Raw genomic sequence first — 23624 nt, forward strand, 5'->3', positions numbered from 1 at the left:
TCATCTGCCTCCAGGAGGAGTTGTAGCCATAGAGCCATACACTCTGGCCCCGCGGTGAGGTAACACATCCCTAACCTCCTCAGACTGAGTGTTACGCGCCTCCCACAGCTTATATAGCAGAGGTAAGCCCCGCCCTCCGGGGACGTCACCGGCAGGATTCCACCAATCCGTGCCCTCCGCAGTGTTTAGCGGGCGCCCCCGCTTCTTGTGCAGAGTGTGTGTATATATATACAGCGCGGGCACACTGCGCTCTCTATCACTGGCCGGCACGGAGCCGCTACCTGTCCGCTATCTGTCTGCTTGGCTCTCCTCATCTCCGGCTGCTTCTTCTTCTCTTCGCTCTTCACACCGGGAAATGCACCAGTAACCGGCTGCTTCTCCTCCGCTATTTATTGATTACCTGTCTCCCGTTACCAAGATGACACGGGGGCCCCTGACCGGGCTCCTGCTTACCCTGTGCGTTAGCGCGGCGGTGCAGGCTGCGCCATCTGAGAGGATCAAAAGTCGCAGGCAGGCGCAGCAGGGTCAGCAAGCTATCACCCCTCTCCAGCCCATTGTGGCCTCGGACTCTTCTCAGAGTAAGGATCAGTCACTCTTCTGGTGTCTTTGTCTTGTACATAGGGGGTAATGCATTGGTCAGTGACCCCCAACCTGTGGCTCTCCAGCTGTTCCAGAGCTGTCCTGGCTGTCAGGGCATGATGGGAGGTGTGGTTCTGCAACAGCTGGAGAGTCACTGGTTGGAGGACACTGAATTAGGGAACAATGGGATTCCCTAATGGTGCGTTTACACAGGCAGATTTATCTGACATTTTTTAAGCCAAAACCAGGAACAGACAGTAAACAGGGAATGGGTCATAAAGGAAAGACTGAGCTTTCTCCTTTTTTCAAATCCATTCCTGGCTTTGGCTTCCAAAATCTGCCTGTGTAAACGCGCCATTAGGGTCTATTTACACAGAAAGATTATCTGACAGATTATCTGCCAAGGATTTGAAGCCAAAGCCAGAAACAGACTATAAACAGGGAACAGGTCATAAAGGAAAGCCTGAGATTTTTCCTCTTTTCAAATCCATTCCTGGCTTTGGCTTCAAATCTTTGGCAGATAATCTCTCTATGTAAATGGACCCGAAAAGAGTTTCACTGTGATTTTGTATAAGCTACACTGGTACCCATATGATCACCTATTGGGGGGTGGGTGATAATTCACATCCTGATCATAACTTTTACCCCATAAACAATAGGTGGATCAGATCAGATACCAATAATCAATCACGGCCATCCTATCGTCATCATTTACTGCTATGATCAGACTGTGTGTAAATGTTTCAAATGATCTGACTAGAAAAAAACTTTTTAAAAAATTCTAGAAACTTTGCCATGCTGTGTACTGTATAAGCCAGGGCTGGTCGGATCCCGACCACCATGGAGCCAATGCTCCTAAAACTTGCAGCTGGCGCCCAACTTTATTGGTGGTTTTCTATAGATGTCTATGGGAGGTCTTATTGTCTGGCTACTAAAGAGAGTGCAGGGACTCCTGGAGAGATCCCAAAGTCTGCCGTCATTTCTGTCCCTCCGGTCGCAAAGAAGACCCCATTATAAGGAACATTTGGTTTTACAGTTTCCTGTAAGGTTGTTGCCATGTTAGTGCCATGTCTCGGATGATGGGATAATGCTGGATACTATCTGCCCATCCTAAGGGGTCTTGTGCTTTGTTCTGTAGGTATATGTGTGCGCTATAACTGGGTGGAGGATACGAGAACCCGGTAGATGACGTTATAATAGTGCAGCCTTTTTCTTTATACTAGATACACTTTACAGTCTTTGTTTTGTCTTGGAACAGACTGTTATTTCCTCTGCCGCAGACCAAACTATTGTTCTCCTAGTGGAGGTTTTAGCAGCGAGCTAGAATATCCAGCCTCTTGGGATGTCAGTAACAGGTTGTAGCCATTTACCATCTGCTTATTAGTCTCCAGAAATTGTGATTGGCTCTAGGGCTGGGTTCACACTGTGCACTTTTTTTGTTTTGATAGGTGAATGTAGGTTGGAAGATGAGAGTTCACGAATTAAAACGCATGTGCTGTTCACACGCTGCAGAAACTGTGCAGTTTTTTCTGTGCTTAGGATCGGTTGCAGATCTGCTACAAAAATATCTGCAGTGTGTGAACATACCCCAAAAACAATACAAAAATAGGTATACATCAGAAAAATGTCCAACCAGTATGCTAATATATACCACAGCATACACTTGCCAGATCCGTTGATTTTAATGTATCAGATGTAGTCTAGAAGGGACTATGCTTATACATTTTGGGGTGTATACTTTTTGTGGGACTCAATTCTAGTGAGGCTGCTTTTCAGTATTGCCAAAGAGTAACAGTCATGGGGCAACAGCTTCCATTTACATAGACAGGGCAGCCCCTGCTGTCACTGCCACTTACGCCCTATGCAGAAGACAACCTTTCTGGCTCATTTAGACCATTTGCTTCTGTCAGTCCTGTAAGGTGTCGGTGTGTTTGTGCAGTACACTCCACAATGCCTGCATATTGGAGCAGTGGTTGTCACCTTAATGGAAAGATTTTCTTCCATTTGTGAATCTCACTTCAAAGGTTCAGTTTTACAGGACAGACGTAAGGAGTCGGTCATTTATGTTTCCTGTGAGAAAAAGGTCCAGAGATTGGCAGTAGTCTGTGCCACGCCCTGAGTCCTCAGCCTAAAAGTTACAATGTGGTTTCTAGAATGTCATCAAATACTATGTTCCCACTATGTACTGGGAAGCACAAACAACGGCCATTTTTGTAAAACCTCAAAAGATTGATGTTCATGATCATGAATTTTGCTCTGACACATTGAGGCATGAACTTTATATGGTGCCGCCTCCCTGGGTCAGGTTTGCTCAATAAGGCTATGTTCACACAACATCTTTGTTTTGCAGACTTTTTTTTTTTTTGGACAGATGTCCTTTTGGTGCCAAAACGCGGTAGTTTTATGAACATTACTACTGTCATTTGTCATAAGCGCCTGTTTTGTTACCAAAAAAATGGTTGCGAAACGGCATATAAAAGACGATGTGTGAACAATGCCTAAGACAGAGATCTGAGTTATTTGAAGACCAAGTTAAAGGGGTACTCCAGCCCAGGGGTATTTTTAAGCTATGGCTGGGGAGGGGGTGGTTATGGACGGCAGAGGGCACTTACCTCCCCGGTTCCAGCGCCGGGTCCCGGATTGTGCCGCCTGGTACGCCCGTCCCGCGGCCGCTTCCTGGTGTAAGCTGCCGCATAAGATATGATGTCTCACGGCAGCTCAGCCATTTAGCGGCCCTAGCGGAGTCCTGCCTTGGCTGCTGAATGGCTGAGCTGCGTTGAGACGTCACATCTCATGCGGCAGCTCACACCAGAAAGCGGCCGGGACGGGCGTACTGGGCGGTGCGATCCGGGACCCGGCGCTGGAACCGGGGGGGGGGGTAAGTGACCTCTGCTGTCCATAACTCCCCCCTTCCTGGCCATAGCTTAAAAATACCCCCGGGCTTGAGTATCCCTTTAATTCCTTATACTCTATGGCCCAGACAACAACCAATCATGGCTCACTTTGAGAAAGAAACCAATCACAGCTCAGCTTTTCAATCTGAGACAAAAATCAGAGGCATTTGTGGCTTGGACAAAAATGAGTCTTCGTCCAATGCTGCTGTTTAGAGAGGAGCAAATTTATAGTAATAATGAAGCAAATCGTTCCATTAGCTCGGCAGTCAGCTTATCAGCCTGCTGTCTTTAAAGAGGATGTACCACCCGGTACATCCTCTCTAACCTGAACCCACGGATCGATCGGCGCCGGCACGGGGAAGCCGGTGCCGCGGTCCCTTTTTTGGACCGCCGCCCGGATGGTACACCCTCTTTAAAGTCCATGCAGCTTCGCATCAGGTGTCGGTAAAAGCTGGATCCAGTCCTGAAAAACTGGGAGAAGTTTCCCAGTACTGGCACCTAAGGAGGAGCAGCACAGACCTCAAAGGCAGCAGGCTGATAAGCTGACTGAGAAGCTACCGGAACGATTTGCTTCATTATTACTGTAAATTTGCTCCTCTCTAGGGCTGTACCAATGTCTATGTTGGTGGTACACATCAGAATACCATCCACATACTGTATGACACAACTGTGTTTTCCCTAAAAAAAATGCTGCCCGGGGCATCTACTTCCCACACACTGGGCCATCCATGTGATGTAAAAGGAAACCTTATCCAACACACCAGGTCGCCTCCTTCCATTGTTTAATGGTCCACTTCTGATGCCCACATATAGATGCATTGGCTGTAGACTCTGGATATCCCCTTTAACTTTTTTTTAGCAGTTTGTGCTACAGTACCTCTTCTGTGGGATTGGACCAGGCAGGCTCAGTGGCATTTGGTCCTCAATCACATCAGTGAGCCTTCATCGTCCACCCGTTCAGTTGTCTTCCTTTGTATCACTTTTGGTAGGTATTAACCACTTTATGATTATACACCCCACAAGACCTGCCAGCTTGCAGAGACTCTGACTTGTAGCCATTGCAGTCTGGCCCATAGCAGGGTTGTTTAGGCCATTAGGCCTGCTAATTTTCCTTGCTTCCAATTCATCCCCTTCAAGAACTTGGGGCCCTATTACATGGCCCGATGACTTTCTGTAAGCGAGCGCTGATCTCCTTGATTGGTGCTCGCTTACTGAGCCCATACACTGCCTGACGATCGGGCAGCAAGGGCTGCATGGACATTGTTAGCGATGTTCATGCAGGCCTTGTGTAAAAAAATAAAAATAAAAAAAAAACTCCTACATACTTCTCCACACTCCCTCACGTCCTGCTAGCTTTCACCTGCTCTTGGCACTGTGTGAAGCCACAGGCCGCTCAGCCAGTCTTCGGGACAGGAGGGGGCCCATCAGGATGTGTGGAGAGGTATGTAAGAGAGTTTTTTGTTTGTTTTTAACACTGGCCATCGGCCGGTCATCACTGTTACAGGTAGCAATGCACGCCTGACTATTTTAGGTCGGGGCCTAAAGAACTGATCACCTGATTATTGTCTCTATTACATGGAGAGATAGTTGGCCGAATCGGCCTGATTCGGCCAATTATCGCTCCGTCTTAAAGGGCCCTTACTCTTCACTGGCTTTCTCGTATATCCTAATACTGGATAGATGCCATTGTCACCAGATAATAACCCTTTACCTGTCAGTGGATTTAGTATTATGGCTGATGTTTACATCTGGGTTTTAGCCACTCGAGTTCTCTTTTCTATCTAATTGACCATAAGTCTTTTCCTGAAAATCCCCTTTAATACCAAAGGCACTGTGACTGACTAAAACCTAAATTGCCAATTATGGGACCTAAGTGGTCCTTATACTTTATCCAGAAATCCCTCTTTTCTACAGGGTAAATGGACAGCTTCTGAAGACAAGGGAGCAAGAGACCAGAGCTTGTATCCAAGGGAGTGGTTAATGTTTTGCATGCCGGCCAAATCCTTTCTTCATCCCCTTATCTTTATGAAGTGTCTTTGTTCTGCCACTTTTGACCATGATGGGCTATACATAGATTTAACTACTCACTTTTGGCTTTTATCTGCCTGACACAGAATTATTACTACATTCCCTGTGGTTTTCTTGTCATAACACCCGCTGATGAAGTGGGTTTGATCTCAATCCACGTCGGCCGATAATAGGATATATGTTTCGAAATGCATAATTGTATTCCTAATGTAAATTCTACTATATATACACTTCATTGCTTTTTATTCAGAGGGGAGGGACAGAAAGTTTTAATCTCCAAAAATCCTCGAAGACCGATCTGTTTTGCTGACAAAAACGCTGGACAATAGGCGAGACGCTGCCAGCCATGGTTAACATCACAGGCTGCTTTGTCCTGTGTCCTGTCATTTACTTTGTATAGCCTGAAGCGAAGTAAAATGTGCTACTTCTCCCTCCCACCTTTTTGTCACTTTAATTATAGAGCAAGTGCTGCAATTCAGGGGAAATCCCTTTGTTCTCCCAGCCCTATACTATATCACCTCTTAATATGTTTGAAGGAGCATGTAACTACAGTACAGGCCTAACCCCGACATTTAGGGTGACAAAATAATTACACTTTAGTACCGCTATATTACACGCTGTGTGTTTGGGTCCTGTTTTATCTCAATCAAACTTACTTTTTGTAGAGGAGTAGAAAATTCCGGGGATTATAAGCCGTTCAGTATGTTCTGCATTTCCTACAGTAGTAACTGATGCTAAGTGACAGCCACCAATGGTATCCATTGTAAAGCCTATAGAAGCGGTCTCCAAGCTCATTGCCATTGGTATACAGATTTATTGCCTTTAACGCTGCAGTGTTATTTGCTAGTAAAGGTCTGTGGACAGGTGGATGATAACCACTGTTACTGGCTGTTACCTTGCATCTGTTACTAGCGTATATTATTGCATTTATTATAGCCTAGTCATAATATACAAAAAGAAACAATATAACTTCTGCCATTCTGTACTATCAATATTGTTACCAGAAGCTGTCTATTGTTTAGCATTTACAGCACACTTGTCACAATTGGCACTACATGGCAGCTTATGTACGTGGATGGTGGTCATAGAAAGAACAAACATATGCTAGGGATGAAGAAGAAAAAAAAAACCAACCTGCTGACATGTTAAAAGTTTTAGGGTGCGTTCACACCAGCAGATCCGCAGCAGATTTGATGCTGTGTTCAGTTAATTAAAGGAAATCTGCTGCGGATCCGGTAAGTGTGGTACGTTCAGCAGTCCGGGTCTGAATTTTCTGATGCTAGAATGAACTGACCACAATACACAGTAAGTACGTTCTTTCTAAGTTCCATTCCATGTGACTAAGATCGACTCCCATTGGAAGTCTATGGGGCTGTCTGGTCTCTCTTCGCACATTCTAGCAATTTGTCAGACTCTGAGTGTTCTAGTGATTGGTCAGGGCCTGAACACTGTTTTTACATATTTGAAAACAGAAGGTACACTTTAAAGGGGTTATCCAGTGCTACAAAAACATGGCCACTTTCTTTCAGAGATGACTCTTGTATCCAGTTCACGTGTGGTTTGCAATTAAGCTCCATTCACTTCAATGGAACCAAGCAGCAAAACCCCACTCAAGCAGGAGACAAGAGTGGGGATGTCTCTAGAAGAAAGCGGTCATGTTTTTGTAGTGCTGGATAGCCCTCTTTAATATTTGAGGAGTAATACCATTTACAGAGGGGTTTCCCATAATGGCAACATCCTGGGGTCTGACATCTGTGACCATCACTGGTCACAAGAAAGGGTTCTGGCAGTCCCCACAGAGCAGCATTGTGTATACCGGACACTTTTGACTCCCATTCTGAGTCAATGACCACTGATCACCTGTAGATGAATAAATCCCTGCTTTGAGATATATCTGTATCTATGTGTGTCGTAGGATCCAGCAGAGGAGACATCTATTCATGCAGATAACTGGATGGGTTATGACCACTTTCTTCAGTAGTCCTGTTCTGAAAGGAAGAATGGCTCAAATCCATCTCTAGGTTTATGCTGCCCTATGATATAGTTCAGCTTTATGAAGCAATTGTAAGGGATTTATTGCTAAACTATGGTCTTTGCTGCTAGTTTATGCTGCCCATCAGATCAGTATTAAACCTGGGGATGGATTTCCTTTAAACTGGCCATGAACTTGGAGTAGGTCAGCAGAACCTACTGACTTGCACAATTTTTGCTGACCATTGTGTGTATGTGGGAAGAAGGATCAGGCATGTATCAGTATTTCAGCTGCTATGTGTGTCTGTCCTCAATTGAGGCGGTGTTCCCTTCACATTCCCCCTGTATATTTTGGCTATATCTATGCTTGCTGTATACTGTGGTATACATTAGCCTCTTTAGTACAAGTTGCTGACTTATAATGGTGGTGGTAAATACTTTCTATCAAAGTATTTTAGGAGTGATATCTTTATTGGCCAATTGTGAGCTCTCGAGATTCAAAAGATCCCTTCATCAAAGTTTACAAGTCTTACAGAAACAGCACAACATTTTAAGGATGTTATATAAGGACTTATATGGGTAAAGTAACTTTATTCTCCTATCCTACTGATGTAAACATGCACGTTTGGCCAAACATATAATTTTATGATTGGGACAAGTATGTATAGTCTACTTAAAGGGCTTATCCAGGGTTAGAAAAACATGTCTTCCAGAAACAGCGCTACACCTGTCCTGTTTTTTATGTACCGTTGTATAGTAGAAGTGTATGAAGAGACTTTTTTTTTTTTAATTTTATTTTATTTTTTATTTTTTATTTTTTTTTAAATATTTTTGATAGAAGATGTTTTTCAAACCTTGTATAACCCCTTTAAGTGTGGTGGGTGATCTTGTAACTTTCGAAGCCATTATAAATGTCTTTTTGATGGTCTGATCCTACTGTATATTGTATCGTGAATATATGAGTAATGTAGTAGGATATATTTCAAGATAATACTGTGAAAATAATAGAATAGATTCTAGAATATTTCACTTATAGCAAAATATTTCATGTACTTTTTTTTTATTTGAATAGTCTCAGATTTATGGGGCTTCAAAACATCTGTGTAAAGCAGAAAATGTAAGGGCGATGTTCTGCAGTCCATGATCTGACTATACGGCTTATATATTCTGTTAGGGGTAAATACCGATGTCTGAAGAGATTCGTTTTAGCTCATTCAACATACCAGACATGACCTTCCTAAGCGCTGAGGCCCAGGGATCAGGCTCTGTGGATTTATGGTCTTGATTAAGTAGAGCAGCGCGTGTAACTGTTTCCTATTATACCATGGTTAGAGTAGTCTGTTCTGCAGCTGAATAGCTTGCACATAACCATCACATTTTGTATTTATTGCATACAGTTGTATTCTTCAGTACACCAATAGCACATATAGTCCATGAAGACACACTGTTGGCCTCTATGTGCATAAAGCTCTGTAAGTTGTCGACTTTCCCATTGTACTGTATATGTACATCTCGGCATTGTACATCTTGGCTGTTCTGTATCTGTAATGGATCTTGTTTATGTAAATCATCCTAGCTGTGAACGTCAGGCAATCTCCTTAATCTTTAGTTGTTGGTAGATTTAATTCTTTACAAAGCATGAAATTCATATATAAACTTTGTTTCACAGGGGGCTGTTATGACAATGGACAGTATTATAATATTGGACAGCAGTGGGAACGTACTTACCTGGGCAACACGCTGGTGTGTACCTGTTATGGTGGCGGTAAAGGCTTCAATTGTGAGAGCAAACCAGAAGGTGAGCACGTAACAATATACCAATTCATCAAGGGGTTGGTAGTCATTGGAGTCTTAGAGGGAGGTTTATCAAACATGGTGTAAAGTAGAACTGGCTCAGTTGCCCCTAGCAACCTATCAGATTCCACCTTTCATTCCTCACAGACTCTTTGGAAAATGAAAGGTGGAATCTGGTTGCTAGGGGCAACTGAGCCAGTTTGTGGTTTTTACACTATGGGGGAGATTTATCAAACATTGTGTAAAGTGAAACTGGCTCAGTTGCCCCTAGCAACCAATCAGATTCCACCTTTCATTTTCCAAAGAGTCTGTGAGGAATGAAAGGTGGTATCTGATTGGTTGCTAGGGGCATTTGAGCCAGTTCTACTTTACACCATGTTTGATAAATCTCCCCCATAGTGTAAAAACCACAATCAGAAACACTCTCCCGGCACTACACAAAGGGCCTAATAGCATACACCGCCGCTACGAATATCACTACTTAACAGCTCTGCACTTTGGTTACTGTACACAACAGGGATGGGGAACCTTCGGCCCTCCAGCTGCTGCAAAACTATAAATCCCATCACGCCTGGACAGCCAAAGCTAACGCTGAAGGTTCCCCATCCCTGCTGTATACAGGTAGGTGGTACTCTGCATATAAAGTCCTTTGCACGTATATACAGTCAGATAAAGAATGCGGCACTCACCAGTGGTGAGTGCCGCATTCTTTATCTGACTGGATATATCTTAGTGTAGAAGTGTGTATACTAGTTTTACATGTAGAATCTGTCTATTGACTCATCTCCTCTAACATGTCACCTTGTGAGCAATGAAGAAAACAATGTAAGAATTGTATTCTATGTTTAACATCAATATATACTTTGTTCTGACTAGAAATATTTATTAATTGGCCCTTATGGGCAGCTTAGGATAAAAGGTGTCATGTAACCCTTAATGTCTTGGTCCTTTCGATCTGTAAACAGCTGAAGAAACTTGCTTTGACAAATACACTGGTGGAACCTACCGTGTTGGGCAGACCTACGAGCGACCTAAAGACAGCATGATCTGGGACTGTACCTGTATTGGAGCTGGAAGAGGGAGGATCAGTTGCACCATTGCAAGTAATGGCTTTTCCTAAACACCTTTTTTTTACATTGTATTTGCTACTTATAATTAACCATTTGTTCATCTGGCTGCATGCAAACACTTGTCAAGGCATTCCTGTGTCACATGCAAATGATTTCCCTTTGTATAGCCTTGGGCATAAAGGTGTTAATGTGACAATCCAAGTGATGAAACCAGATGTTCACTATAGGGGGTGGTTAACTCCTTAGTTCTAGCACTTTCGTTCCCATGTGTTTCGTATGATAGTTGTTAACTATAAATCTAATTTATTCTCGCTTTTATAGTAAATTAGATACCATAGTGTGCCTCATCTTTAACCAACTACGACTGTTGGTATATGCTCTATGTTGCATTGGCCAAGTTTCAGTTGGTTTAAACTCACCATCATCCTTAAAGGGATATTCCCATCTGTTGAAGTTATGCCCTATAATGCATATCCCTGAGAACAAAAGGGACAGGCAGTTGACATCTAATATACATGACCCTTATTTGTCAGGGGGAGTAAAGAAGCCACCATACACTTTAAACAGTTGGCTGCTCACCTTAAAGGTGACCAGTTTGACCATTTATTAACTAAACCTTGGGTCTCCAAACTGCAGCCCTCCAGCTGTTGCAAAACCACGATTTCCATCATGCCTGGACAGCTAAAGCTTTGGATTTGGCTGTCCAGGCACAATGGGAAATGTCTTATTGCTTCAGCTGGAGGGACGCAGTCTGGAGACCTATGGACTAAACTGTAGAGACCTTTTATACTGTAACTTAAGTGGAATTTGTATAAAGTTTACATAAGTCTTCTCAGAAAGGAATTTTAATTATATTTTAAGCAGATCCTCACTTTACTGGTTACAAAAAATTTGATTTCCAAATCATCCTACTATAATAGCTAGTTAAATTTTCCTCTTCGCGTATGCAGGTGCACTAGTATTATGGGACTGCCAGTCCATGATTGTTAACTGAGGCTTAATTGCAGATCGCTGTCACGAGGGTGGCCAGTCCTACAAGATTGGAGACACCTGGCGCAGACCCCATGAGACTGGTGGCTACATGTTGGAGTGTGTATGCCTTGGTAATGGCAAAGGAGAATGGACCTGTAAACCCGTAGGTAAGAATTTCCAATGCAAGCATGGACTGTAGGCTTGAAAAATTGAAATATATACTGCCTTTCTGAAACAAAGAATGTATTGTCTTTAGTCACATCTAATCAGATGTTTTGGAAATTGAGTAGAATTACCGCAGTGACAGAAATCGGGAAAAGCTAAAAAGTTTAAGCATAACCCATGATATTCATTGGATAGAATATAACTTTTCTTTCAATTTAGCTGAAAGATGCTATGATAATTCTGCTGGCACATCCTATGTGGTGGGACAAACCTGGGAGAAGCCTTACCAGGGATGGATGATGGTGGACTGCACATGTTTGGGAGAAGGCAGTGGTCGCATTACCTGTACTTCTAGAAGTAAGTATTATCCAAGGTGGAATTATAATTTTTTATATTCTTATAAATGATAGAATTATAATTCTAGTTTTGTATAAATAATACACATCTACCCAATAAGTTTTTCAGAAGTTGTGGTTAATGCCCTGCCCACCCCCCTTTTGTAAAACACAGTATCTGTCGGAATGTTTAGCAGATACTTGAGAAAACATTACATCTTACTCAGTGTTTTGAGCCTGGGACAGCTGTGCATGACTGCACATTACCAGCTACAATGTGGGAGCACTTCTTTTTATCTATAATCTTACTATACCATTTGGAAACCATTTACATAGATGGCATTTTCCTTGAAATGTAGATGACCTTCCATCTTACAATCTTATCTTACAAGGTCTTGAATTGTTTTAACTGTATTAGGCAGTTGTTGTGTTTCAGTACTTGCTATTGAGTATTTTGCAGATGATATTGCCCTGGGAGTAATCTCTGTACTTTACTACAACAGTTGATATCACTCCTGTTGAAGATTACTGTCAAAGACTAATTGTCCGCTTGTTAGAAAAGTCAGGAAAATTCTTGTGGCACAGGAATACAAAGTCAAAGTAGGACAATGGTGTGGCCAAATAGAAAAAAATGTGTGCTTGTCTATGCTGATGTTTGTTTTTTCTTTGCGCTGATTTTAAATTGATAATGTTTGTATACAGACAGATGCAATGACCAGGACACCAAAACCTCCTACAGGATTGGAGACACATGGACCAAGACTGATACCAGAGGAAACCTGCTGCAGTGTATCTGTACTGGAAATGGACGTGGGGAATGGAAGTGTGAAAGACATTCTTCCTTGCAAACCACTGGCGTTGGTGAGTTGTTTGGAGTTTAATCATGCGAGCTTATATACTGATAAAATACTGACAGAACCAGGACTCTTGCTGCTGATAATGGCGCACGCTCTGGTTTGGATGGACCTGAGTAGGCTCTAATTGTGCCCCACTCTTACAGACAACTGCATACCCTGATAGAACGTAATCTAATAATTGTACCTGGCACCCTTGCAGGATACTGGGTCATTTTAGGATGGAGGATATCCCTAAGCCACAATTTAAAAGCCATAGTACATAAACAATGTGCATGTGTGTTTTTGATGTGTTATTTGTTTCTGTATTTAAACATGAAATTGTCTGTTTTATCTGCAGTGGTTGACGCTTCTGTAAAAGCCCTCACACCTGTGGCAACTGATCTTGAGCACTGTGTGACTGACAGTGGAGTCTTGTACTCCATGGGCATGAAATGGGTGAAAACTCAGGGTAGTCAACAGCAGATCTGCACTTGTCTGGGCAACGGAGTCAGCTGTGAGGAAAGTGGTGAGTACAGCTAGGTTTAGGCAAAAAAGGAAATGACTAATAACTAAATATTATATTTTTAATATATCTTTTCCCATTCTTCATACAGTTGCAGTTGGTACATATGGTGGTAATTCTAACAATGAGCCTTGTGCTATTCCGTTCATTCATGATGGAAAGACCTACTACTCATGTACAACAGATGGCCGTCAAGATGGAAAGCTCTGGTGTGCAACTACCTCAAACTATGATGAGGACAAGAAATATTCCTTCTGCACAGAACAGCGTGGTAAGCTGATGCAAGGGCTAGTGTTTTTATATAATATATGTTTACAAAAATCTCTGCAGCTGTGTTGTAGTGGTGGTATATTCTAACACACTCTGATACAGAATAATATTGGGCTTGTGGTTACATGTTTTGATTTAGAATGTAAATCGAATGCATTTCTTTTCCTCCTAAGTCCTGGTTCAGACAAGAGGAGGTAATTCGAATGGAGCCCTGTGTCACTTCCCCTTCCTGTATAACAACCGCAATTACACAGACTGTACCTCAGAGGGCCGTCGTGACAATATGAAGTGGTGTGGAACTACTCTCAACTATGATGTAGACCAGAAATTTGGCTTCTGTCCCATGGCAGGTGAGAAACTTCATTAAATTTAAAAAAAATTGTACTTGGTCACCGTAAATATTGTACATTCCCTCCTTACAGTGTAGGCACCAGAGGTTGTCTCATGTACCAAGGATAAATTGTCTATAATTTATTTATTTTTTTTCCCCCCCTTTTACTGTAGCTCATGAAGAAATCTGTACCACCAATGAAGGTGTCATGTATCGTGTTGGGGATCAGTGGGACAAAATGCATAACCTAGGTCACATGATGCGTTGTACATGTGTTGGCAATGGCCGTGGGGAGTGGAACTGCATTGCATATTCCCAGCTTAAAGGTAAAAGACAAAGTCCATGTTTGCATATTCCTATTTTTTATTGTATATTTTAATCAGATTCCATTAGTTTCTGTAATGTAACACAAGTGTGAGTCTGGCTTTACAATAATTGTTCACATTTGCATAAGGTTTATGTAATCTTAAGCAGACCTCGTCATCATTCCCGTTAAATTGGCATAAAGTGTTTCCCTTCCTAGCCATGGGTTTTCTTTCCAATTTCTCACTAGATTGAAGCCAAATCATTGTTTCAGTTTTGCATTTACCATTACTTTAGGCTGAAAGTCTAGACTCTTAAGTGGAAAAAAATATATATTTCTCTTGTATGGATCTGTTCAAGTGACATATGGAGTTTATTTTCTAGAGCTTACTTGCACAAGGCATGAAAACCTGCTAAATGGTTAGCTCCCTTGTACCAGTACATTTTATTTCTTGGGTTGACATTTTTTTTTTCTTTAATTTTCCCTTCTCCTATAACAGATCAGTGTATTGTGGATGGTGTAACCTATGATGTCAATCAGTCTTTTCACAAATATCATGAAGAGGGACACCTGATGAACTGCACATGCTTTGGTCAGGGACGTGGCAGATGGAAGTGCGATGCTGTCGGTATGTAACTTAAGTGCCTAATTTAGATTTAACGCTAATCTTTATGTATAGTCGAATATTCAAATGAAACTAGCTCCAAAAAAGGATTTAGTGGTTAAGCAATCTATAATCTGTTGGTTTACTATTGCTCTAAGAGGACATATATACATGTGTTAATGTGGCCATAATACTTTAATAACTGTCAGCAGACCAGCTATCTTTCCTGGTCTTCATACACATGAATTGTGTACGGGTTAACACCCGTGTGTCTTTTATTAAGGAAGGTGTGGTAAGCTGCCAATAGACTGCACTGGTGGCAGCTGTTCCTTCGGAAACACAAAAGGGTTCGGTGGTTGAAATTTAACATGAACCTTCTCTTTGATATAATTTGTCGAAGAATATGTAGGCCGCCATACAACCGACACAGGTGGCAGGTCCCTCCTGAAGATGGTGTGTTTAGCCTTCATAATTATAATGGATATTGCTTTTTATATAATTTAAAGGGGAACGATCATCAGGTTAGATGAATCTAACCTGCCATTACCCCCTATTGGGCACAGAGGGGGTGGTATGTCTTATCTCCCTCCTCAGCTCCTTTCCCGTGTCGTTAGCAGTGTAGTCCTCACTCAGGAGAACTGCCCCACCCCCATAGCGTCGAGCTGGTCCGCTCCTTATAATGATGATAAATGCAGCGAGCGGGCAGAATTGGTGCTCTGAGGGGTGGGACAGTGCATGTAACGGTGCTCCGGACAGAAAATTACGCTAACAGGACAGGTACGGCGTAGAGGAGGAAGGTGAGAGACACCCCCCCCCCCTTATTGCGCATAGGGCTCCAAGGAGGATGGTATATCTGTGGGTTAGATAAGTCTAACCTGCTGATTGCTTCCCTTTAAAACTTTACTGAAATAGAAGTTTTTCTTACTTATTTCTTCTTAGCATTAATATCTCTAATCTCCTCTTTTTCATTATTAACGTCCTCTGGCTGATAAATACCATTTCTCTTTTTTCCCTTCTTTGTCAGATTAAATTGATCTCCTAACATCCTGGCTTGTCGTCTGGAGATAAATAATTTAGATGTCGTGTCTGTTCTACTGGGGGTGGATGAGGGCAAGCTCTGCGATAAGATCTCATCTGTTTGTTCAATCAGTGCTTGCTAAACCCTGTGGATTTCAATCTGTTTTGTTTGGCTTGCGTTCAGTGAGTCTGTATCTCTCAGGGCACAGTTCACATGGAAAGCTAAAGCTCTCTGAGATGGTTATTTTGACACTCTCATTTGACTCAATGATTGCATGTCCCTTCAAATCCTAAGGATTGGGCAGGATGAAATTGGAGAGCTCTAGCTTCTGCTCAGATGGCAATTGTCAGAGGAGAGTTGGGTGGCCTCCATAAGCTTTAGATAGTTAGCCAGTACTGGTCATAAAGGACATGATCGGCTAACATTAAAGGAGAACTCCAGGCATCATATTAAAATCCAGGGGGGACAGGGGCTGGTGGGTACATAGAAAAAAAAAAAGTTATACTTGCCCACCCCTGCAGCACTGCGTCACCACTCCCTCCCCCATCATGCTGCAAGCCCAGGAGTGAAGAACACAGCCAGGAGCTTCTCCTGACTATGTTTTTAGTGCTTGGTGTGATGTGATTTTTTTTTTTTTTTTTTTTTTTTTTTTCTTTTTCTTTCTGTAAAGAAGCTCTTCATTGGGCCACAAATTAACTTGGGTGTTTTTTTTCATGTTCTAGACCAATGCCAAGAGACTGAATCAAGAAAATTCTATCAGATCGGGGAATCTTGGGAGAAGAATGTCAATGGCGTCAGCTATCAGTGCTATTGCTATGGTAACAGCATTGGTGAATGGCATTGTCAGCCTCGTTCCTACCCAGGTAAGTGATTAAAAAAAAGCAAATTTGTCTTGTACGGATTACAAAAGCAAGTTTGGTCATATGATACATTTACTCGACAACCACAAAATCCTTCCATCATTTTACAGCATTTGCCTCTGTTCTGACCCATTAAGTGCTGGCACTACTGTCACTAAAGTATAAAGTTCAGGTTAATGTCCTAGTGTGACCACATTTGCAACGGTCTGTGATTCCAGGAATAAACAAAATTCTGCAAAACTGTTACCTGTAGTTTTAATCCAGCGGTACAATAAGTCACCTATTATTTGCTATGCAGAATGGGTAACAGTACATTGACGCAGAGTAAAATGGTGAAAGCTTTTAATATACAGATGACCGTATACACTCACATCTCCATCTGTTCATATCATTTTACCAAAAGTGACCTACCATTGATGCACACTGTTATCGGGAGTAGATGGTCGGGCCATTAACTCAATTTACAAACTGTTCTACGTGTATCGCAATGTATGGATGTAAAAACTTAGAATGAACTACGTAGATACCTTTAACACAGAGTGTTGTGTAAGGCTGACATTTAGACCTTGTATGTGACTGAACAGTTGACCCCTCGCTCTGTTCAGTCCTGTGCTTATCCCAAGGACATGCTGCCCACTTGTCATACAGTTAGTTTTGGAAAAGCTAATATATATCATTCTTTTGTACACAGGAGGTAGATCTTTTCGTTTTAACCTTCCCTGAAAATGCAGTAAAAACAGACCTGACTTTTGCAACCACCACCTTCAAAAACAAGAACATTAGGTTATAAATGTTACATTGTAGATTGTCTGGTGTACTAAAATTGAATGAAGGTGCAAGTGGCATGTAGATTAATGCCAACTGCCTTACATCCCTGCAGTAGCCCAAAATATAGATGTTGTAATAAAGGGAAAAAATCCCTAACTGGCGTCTTCTGTGGAGTTTTCATTTCTCACATTGCAGTTGAATTGCCTTTTCAATAGGAGTTTGTTACTTAAAATATAAACCCCACCTTAAAATATTGAGTCATCATGCAATTTCCTACCCTCCTAGTCAATAAAGACAGCATAGACCAAGTTCACACACAGTATTTATCTAAAACTGTTCACATAGTTCTGCACAAAACCTTGGATTCCTTGTCATTCTGTAAAATGTAGAATTGTGTGTTTGTTTTTTAATTCCCTCTATTCCTCCTAACATGTATCTCTCTCTTCTGTAACAGCTGGAACTGGGCCTGTGCAGGTTATAATCACAGAGAGCTCTAACCATCCCAACTCTCATCCTATCCAGTGGACCGCTCCTCAGCAATCTCATATCAAGCAGTATGTCCTGCGCTGGAAGCCTGTAAGTTTAGTAAAAACAGACCACTATTTTTTTTTTCTTTTGCCCATAATTATTCCTAATAAAATAAAGCCACTGTAGCATATTGATATTATCTATCTTGAACCATAGGATCTGGTCAGGTGTCAAGATTTTTTTTTTCTTGTAATGTCCCTTAGCTTTTATGTCACTGTATAATGTAATGCTGACAGATTATATATATATATATATATATATATATATATATATATATATATAATATAATATTTATAAATTTTTTTATTTTATTGGTTTTTGGTTGGGGGGGGGGGGGGTTGTCATTTTGGGGCTAAAAATTTGGCAGTTTTTCCAAATCACAGCTGTAATTTGCCCAAAATGACATCCGTCCAAAAAAAAAACAGCTGCATAAGGTCAACAAAAATGCTGTGGGAACATAGCCATAAATAAGCATGCGTTATAGGAACCCCATGGCAACACTTTTGCAGTACCAAGAAATATTGTAAAATGGCCATAAGCCAGGCCTTCTCCAATTCATCTACAGCAAGGAGGCTCTTTATAGAATAGAGCGACCACTGTATTGGATAATATACCCTTTTGTTTCTTCTCACAAAAGTAAAATTTGTAGTGAAGCAGTGCAGGCTTTGTCTGTGTGGTGTAGAAACTTTGCTTTCTTTGGATCTAATCTTCTAGTTTTTAACTTCTTTAGAAAAACAAACAAGTGAGCTGGAAGCAAGCAACCATTCCAGGACACCTTAATTCCTACACCATCTCAGGCCTGAAACCCGGAGTGGTGTATGAGGGCCAGCTTGTCAGTGTTCTGCAGTATGGACAAAAGGAAGTTACCCGATTTGACTTTACTACTACTTCCACCACATTGGGCAGTAAGTACTGCATTTACTTTTAGACAGATTTCATCTTCATGCCTTGCTTCAGAAAGTACCAACATTTTATTTTTGAGCACGGTGACATAACTTTGGCTTAAGATTGATTGATCTTTATTTGCCCAACGCACTTTATTGTCTACTGTCAAAAAGAGCGGTGTAATTTACAGCTCTCAGCAGAGGCTTCTGTTGCTTTTAATCTCTCTTAAGAGAGACCCTATCTAAATGTTTACATTGCTGATCTAAGGCTAAGCCTTTAGAGAACAAAAGAAATGGGCTCTCACGCTCTTAAAATAGGACATATGGGAAATGGTCCTAAATCCAAGGGTCAAAAACATTGAAAAAAAGAAAAACCCTCTCCTAATAGCTTAGCTTATACAGTTAGATGGTGAGGTTGTGTTGTTTTTATGCACACACTTCTCTGTGAACACTTTTTTTTTCATTGTTCTAGAGAACCTTGTTCCCTACCTTTTTTTTATAATTTTGTGTTCTAAAAAGTGGAATTTTGACACATTTAGAAGAGGAAAACATTTCCTTGTGCTCAAATCTGATCTCCTTTTCACAAGAAGATTAGAACCGTGGTAGAAATATGGTGTTTCAGAACGGTCCCAATTCAACTTAGAACTTTAGGGGAGCCTGTCATCACTTTCATACTGCCCGAATGATGAGTCATTGGAGTGGTTCCTTAGCAGCTTTTCACCACCCCACCAACCTTAATTGATGGATCTCCCACCATTTAGTTATAGGAAGACATCTATCAATAGTCTGGTGGGATGGAAAATGGCAGTTGGGACCTCCCTGATGATAGGTTCCCTTAAATTTTTATTTTTAATAGTGCTCTACTATGGTGGATGTTTTTTTTTTTTTTTTTTTTTTTTTAAAGTAACAATATGGCTTTACTTGTTAGAGTTATGGTGCGTTTACACGTAACGATTATCGCGTGAATTTGCGTGATAAAGATCGAATTCGAACGATAATCGTACGTGTAAACGCAGCGAACGATCAAACGACGAACGATACATCGCTCATTTTGATCTTTCAACATGTTATCAAATCGTCGTTCGCAAAAAATTTGCAAATCGTTCCATGTGAACAGTCGTTCGCCGATTTAACCAATGTGTGAGATAGGCTTAAGCGTTCGCAAAACGAATTTTCCGTACGATATATCGTACCATATAAACGCTGATCGTTATGAAAAAAAAAAACGTTACTCCGACATCGTTAATCGTACGATCGGGCCAATTATCGTTTCGTGTAAACTCACCATTAGAGGGAAATGTTCTTTAGCAGTTCTTAAACTTTGTCACCATAAACAGAATCTGGGCTAAAATTATTTCCAACAATTAAAAAATATATATTTTATTATATATTTTTTTCTTTTTAATAATTTTGTTAAATGTTAGAAGATAACCAAAGCCATAGCAAGCAATGTTTCATATGCATCATATACTTCTTTCTTTAAAGGTCCAACGCAGACTGGAGAAACAACCCGTCTCCCCCCGTTGGTGGCCACCTCCGAGTCTGTGACTGAGATCACCTCTAGCAGCTTTGTGATATCTTGGGTCTCTGCATCTGATACCATTTCTGGATTCCGTGTTGAATATGAACTTAGTGAGGAGGGAGACGAGAAGCGCTATTTGGGTAAGTGCTTGTTAATTCTGCCTGTGTTGCTAGACTAGTAGTGTGAAAAGTTCCTGGCGGGCATACCTTACTTGTAGATTGTGGAAAACGCCTGTGGCTTTTTCTGAGGGAGAAAAGGATAAGTCTATAAACTCATAAATATCAGGCAAAAAGTAAAGTTACTCTTTGAAACATTCTTTGATCCCAATGGTAAAATTCTGTTTATCCCCATAGATTCAGAAAAAGATATACCCCCCCCCCCCACCCGTGCTTTTTTTTTTTTTTTTTTTTTTTTTTTTAATACTACTCCTACCGCCACCGCAGCTTATGTTGAGCACGGCCAGAAATCTGGTCAGCTGACTTTAAATAGGACTTGTTTTTGGAGTAGGGCTTTTATATCAAGCCTACTCCTAAAAGCCTGTAAAATGAAGCTAGGTCTAGTATTCGGAGAAACATAGAAGCATGTGTCAACTTATACACTTGGCACCTATAGATTCCCTTTCATTCTATGGTTTCATCAAAACTTTCTTCTGTTGTAGATCTTCCAAAGACTGCTACATCTGTCAGCATCCCAGATTTATTGCCTGGCCGTAAATACAACATCAATGTGTATGAGATCACCCAGGAGGGAGAGCAGAGCCTAATTTTGTCTACATCTCAGACTACCGGTGAGTGTGACCATCAGTTTTATCTAATAAGTGGTATTTGATAATGGTTTTTCTGTCTGGTAACAATGAATAGATGTCAAGTCTATTAAATATTATGTCTTGTTCCTTAGCCCCTGACAGCCCTCCAGAATATAACATTGAACACGTTGATGACACTTCTATTGAAATCAGCTGGACCAAACCTCAGGCTCCTATCACAGGTAAGGCTCTCCGTGCCTGGCTGTCACCTTTTTAGGCCAGCCTGTAATTTTTGATTGTTTTTGATGCGTTTAATCCGTTTTTCCAGAGAAACTTTGATAATTTTTGCTTTCTTCCACAGGTTACAGAATTGTCTACACTCCTACTGTAGAAGGTTCTAGCACAGAGCTTATCCTGCCAGATACTGCAACCTCAGTGACTCTCACCGACCTGTATCCCGGAGTTGAATACAACATTACAATTTATGCTGTAGAGGACAGTCAAGAGAGTACACCTATTATAATCCAGCGGGAAACCACAGGAACACCACAGACTGGTAACTAGCAGAGCATGTATCTATCTGTATGTGCCCAGAGCTAGACAGTATAGATAGAATATTCTATGTGCAGTATATTTCAGCCTATAGTGCCAGAAAAAAACATGCAAATATTCCTCTTCTGTTTGTTTCAGATTAATTAAATGTAATTTTAATTTGAAACTCCACTCTGTAAAAGGCTGTCGGCCAAATATAATAATACAGATGCCGGCCTCTTATCCATGTACGAGGTGGATAAAGAATGTCTGTTATAGCAGGCGTAGCAGTTTTTATTCTATTGGTTTATAGAGAGTGATGGAGAAATATTCCTTGCAGGATAAATGTTTTCCTAACGTCATGGCAAAGCAGAAATACATGGGAGTGTTGTCTTGGCTCTGAATGTAGAATTAATCCTGTGTAAAAGTTTTGTAGCTGGCAAAGAACTTGATGCTGACTCTAAAGTTTGGCTTCAGTTTGAAAACTAAGTTTTTTTTTGGGGGTTTTTTTTCACTCGTATCCTCAGATTTCCCATACTAGAAGCATGTAATTTTATGAGCACAATGAAACAATATTTTATTCTTTATTTTTGCAGTGATTATTCCACCTCCTACTGAACTGCAGTTGCTGGAAGCATCTGATGTAAAGATCATCATCTCATGGAATGCCCCACCAAGTGAGGTTTCTGGGTATCGAGTTGTGGTGACACCAGTCGGTTCTCCAAATCGGGAACCGCAAACCCTTCCAGTGAGCAGAAGCACCTTTGCAGAAGTTATAAATCTGCTACCGGGAACCAACTACAGATTTGAAGTATATGCCGTCAGCCGTGGACAAGAGAGCGAGCCACTTGTGGGAGAGTTTCCAACTAGTAAGTTTAGGGACTACTGTCGGAGCATAATATATGTAAAACTAACCTCTGTTTATTGAATCTACACTTGGACAAGCTCATTTTTAAAAATCGCCTGTCATCAAAAGTTTTGATCAGGACAACAAACGGGGAGCAGCACATGGCAGCAAGTTGCACTTCCCTGCTGTCAAATATCTCCATCCAGACAGCCTCATAGACTTTTAATGAAGCTATATTAATGGAGACCTGATCTGATTTGTGAGAATTTAGCACTGAATGAGCTTGAAGAAGTGTGCAGTAGTGCACTTCACTCCCTGGCCTGCAGCAATCTTTGTTTAAGTGGCTCCATTAGAAGTCTACGGTGCTGTTTGGATGGAACTGATACATTGTTGTAATGCAGCACACAATGCTATTTGTTCATTCTCCTGGTCGGTGATCTTGGCACCCCGTGTGACATGTGAAAAGTTTTGATTTTGATTACCGGTACTCTTTCAGCATATCCAGCTTTTCCCTTCCAGAATTGGATTCCCCAAGCGATCTGAGATTTGAGGACCTAACAGAATCTTCAGTCCTTATCCTCTGGACACCTCCTCGTTCTCAAATTGGTCGCTATGTTCTTTCGCTGGCTCAGACCCGCGGAGGACAACCTACCCAGTTCAACGTGAGTCCTCCTACATCAAGCTACAAAATCAAAAACCTCCAGCCTGGGACAGAGTATACCATCACTCTTGTCGCCCTGAAGGGAAACCAGCAAAGTAACCCAGCTACAGCAGTGTTCTCAACCTGTAAGTATAAAGGTTCTAAAGATGCCTCTTGTTTTTGAAGAAGAATATTCCCTAACGTTATATTTCTGACTGTCAATGCTTTACATTCCCTAGAACCTTATTGCAACATTTTCTTCCCCTAGCATTTCCACCATCTGTAATGTTTAGTTAGAACAGTGTGGGTCTGTGTATGTGTTAATCAGCTAATCCTTTCTGGGCAGCCACAAGGCACCCTCTGTACCCTGGCTATGAGTTGGTTACACACCTCCATTACTCTACTGTTACTATTTTTGTGCAGCGGTGAAGGGTTAAACCAATCACTATTCTAAGAATGTATCACTGTCCAGTTAGAAATTCTCCTACCCTTTCTTGTGTCCTCTTACCAGACTCGCACATCACGCTTTTCACTTTTAATTTGCTCATTTCTAGTTTGAAGTTTTTCTCGTCTATATTTTAAAAGACCACTTGACTGTTCTTCAA

The 23624-nt window shown here is 41.4% G+C and overlaps 1 protein-coding gene across 5 annotated transcripts in view; it reads left to right on the top strand.

Annotated features, from left to right (window-relative positions):
- Positions 1-238: 238 nt before the first annotated feature.
- FN1 (fibronectin 1) overlaps positions 239-23624 on the top strand; it is a 47073-nt gene continuing 23687 nt past the window's right edge. For 4 of the 5 annotated variants that reach the window (XM_069983196.1, XM_069983197.1, XM_069983198.1 and 1 more), the window contains exons 1-20: positions 239-578; positions 9142-9270; positions 10232-10369; positions 11344-11475; positions 11693-11830; positions 12511-12669; positions 13003-13170; positions 13259-13438; positions 13611-13787; positions 13942-14094; positions 14572-14700; positions 16417-16557; positions 17777-17898; positions 18581-18755; positions 20220-20396; positions 20915-21043; positions 21154-21243; positions 21363-21557; positions 22129-22401; positions 22899-23165. In XM_069983196.1, coding sequence (XP_069839297.1) covers positions 419-578; positions 9142-9270; positions 10232-10369; positions 11344-11475; positions 11693-11830; positions 12511-12669; positions 13003-13170; positions 13259-13438; positions 13611-13787; positions 13942-14094; positions 14572-14700; positions 16417-16557; positions 17777-17898; positions 18581-18755; positions 20220-20396; positions 20915-21043; positions 21154-21243; positions 21363-21557; positions 22129-22401; positions 22899-23165 — 3232 coding nt within the window. In that variant the 5' untranslated portion in view covers positions 239-418. The remainder of the gene's footprint in view (positions 579-9141; positions 9271-10231; positions 10370-11343; positions 11476-11692; positions 11831-12510; positions 12670-13002; positions 13171-13258; positions 13439-13610; positions 13788-13941; positions 14095-14571; positions 14701-16416; positions 16558-17776; positions 17899-18580; positions 18756-20219; positions 20397-20914; positions 21044-21153; positions 21244-21362; positions 21558-22128; positions 22402-22898; positions 23166-23624) is intronic. The other variant, XM_069983200.1, reaches the window with a different exon arrangement.

Source organism: Dendropsophus ebraccatus, chromosome 9 (assembly GCF_027789765.1).
Source record: "Dendropsophus ebraccatus isolate aDenEbr1 chromosome 9, aDenEbr1.pat, whole genome shotgun sequence".
Classification (NCBI taxonomy): Eukaryota; Metazoa; Chordata; class Amphibia; order Anura; family Hylidae; genus Dendropsophus; species Dendropsophus ebraccatus.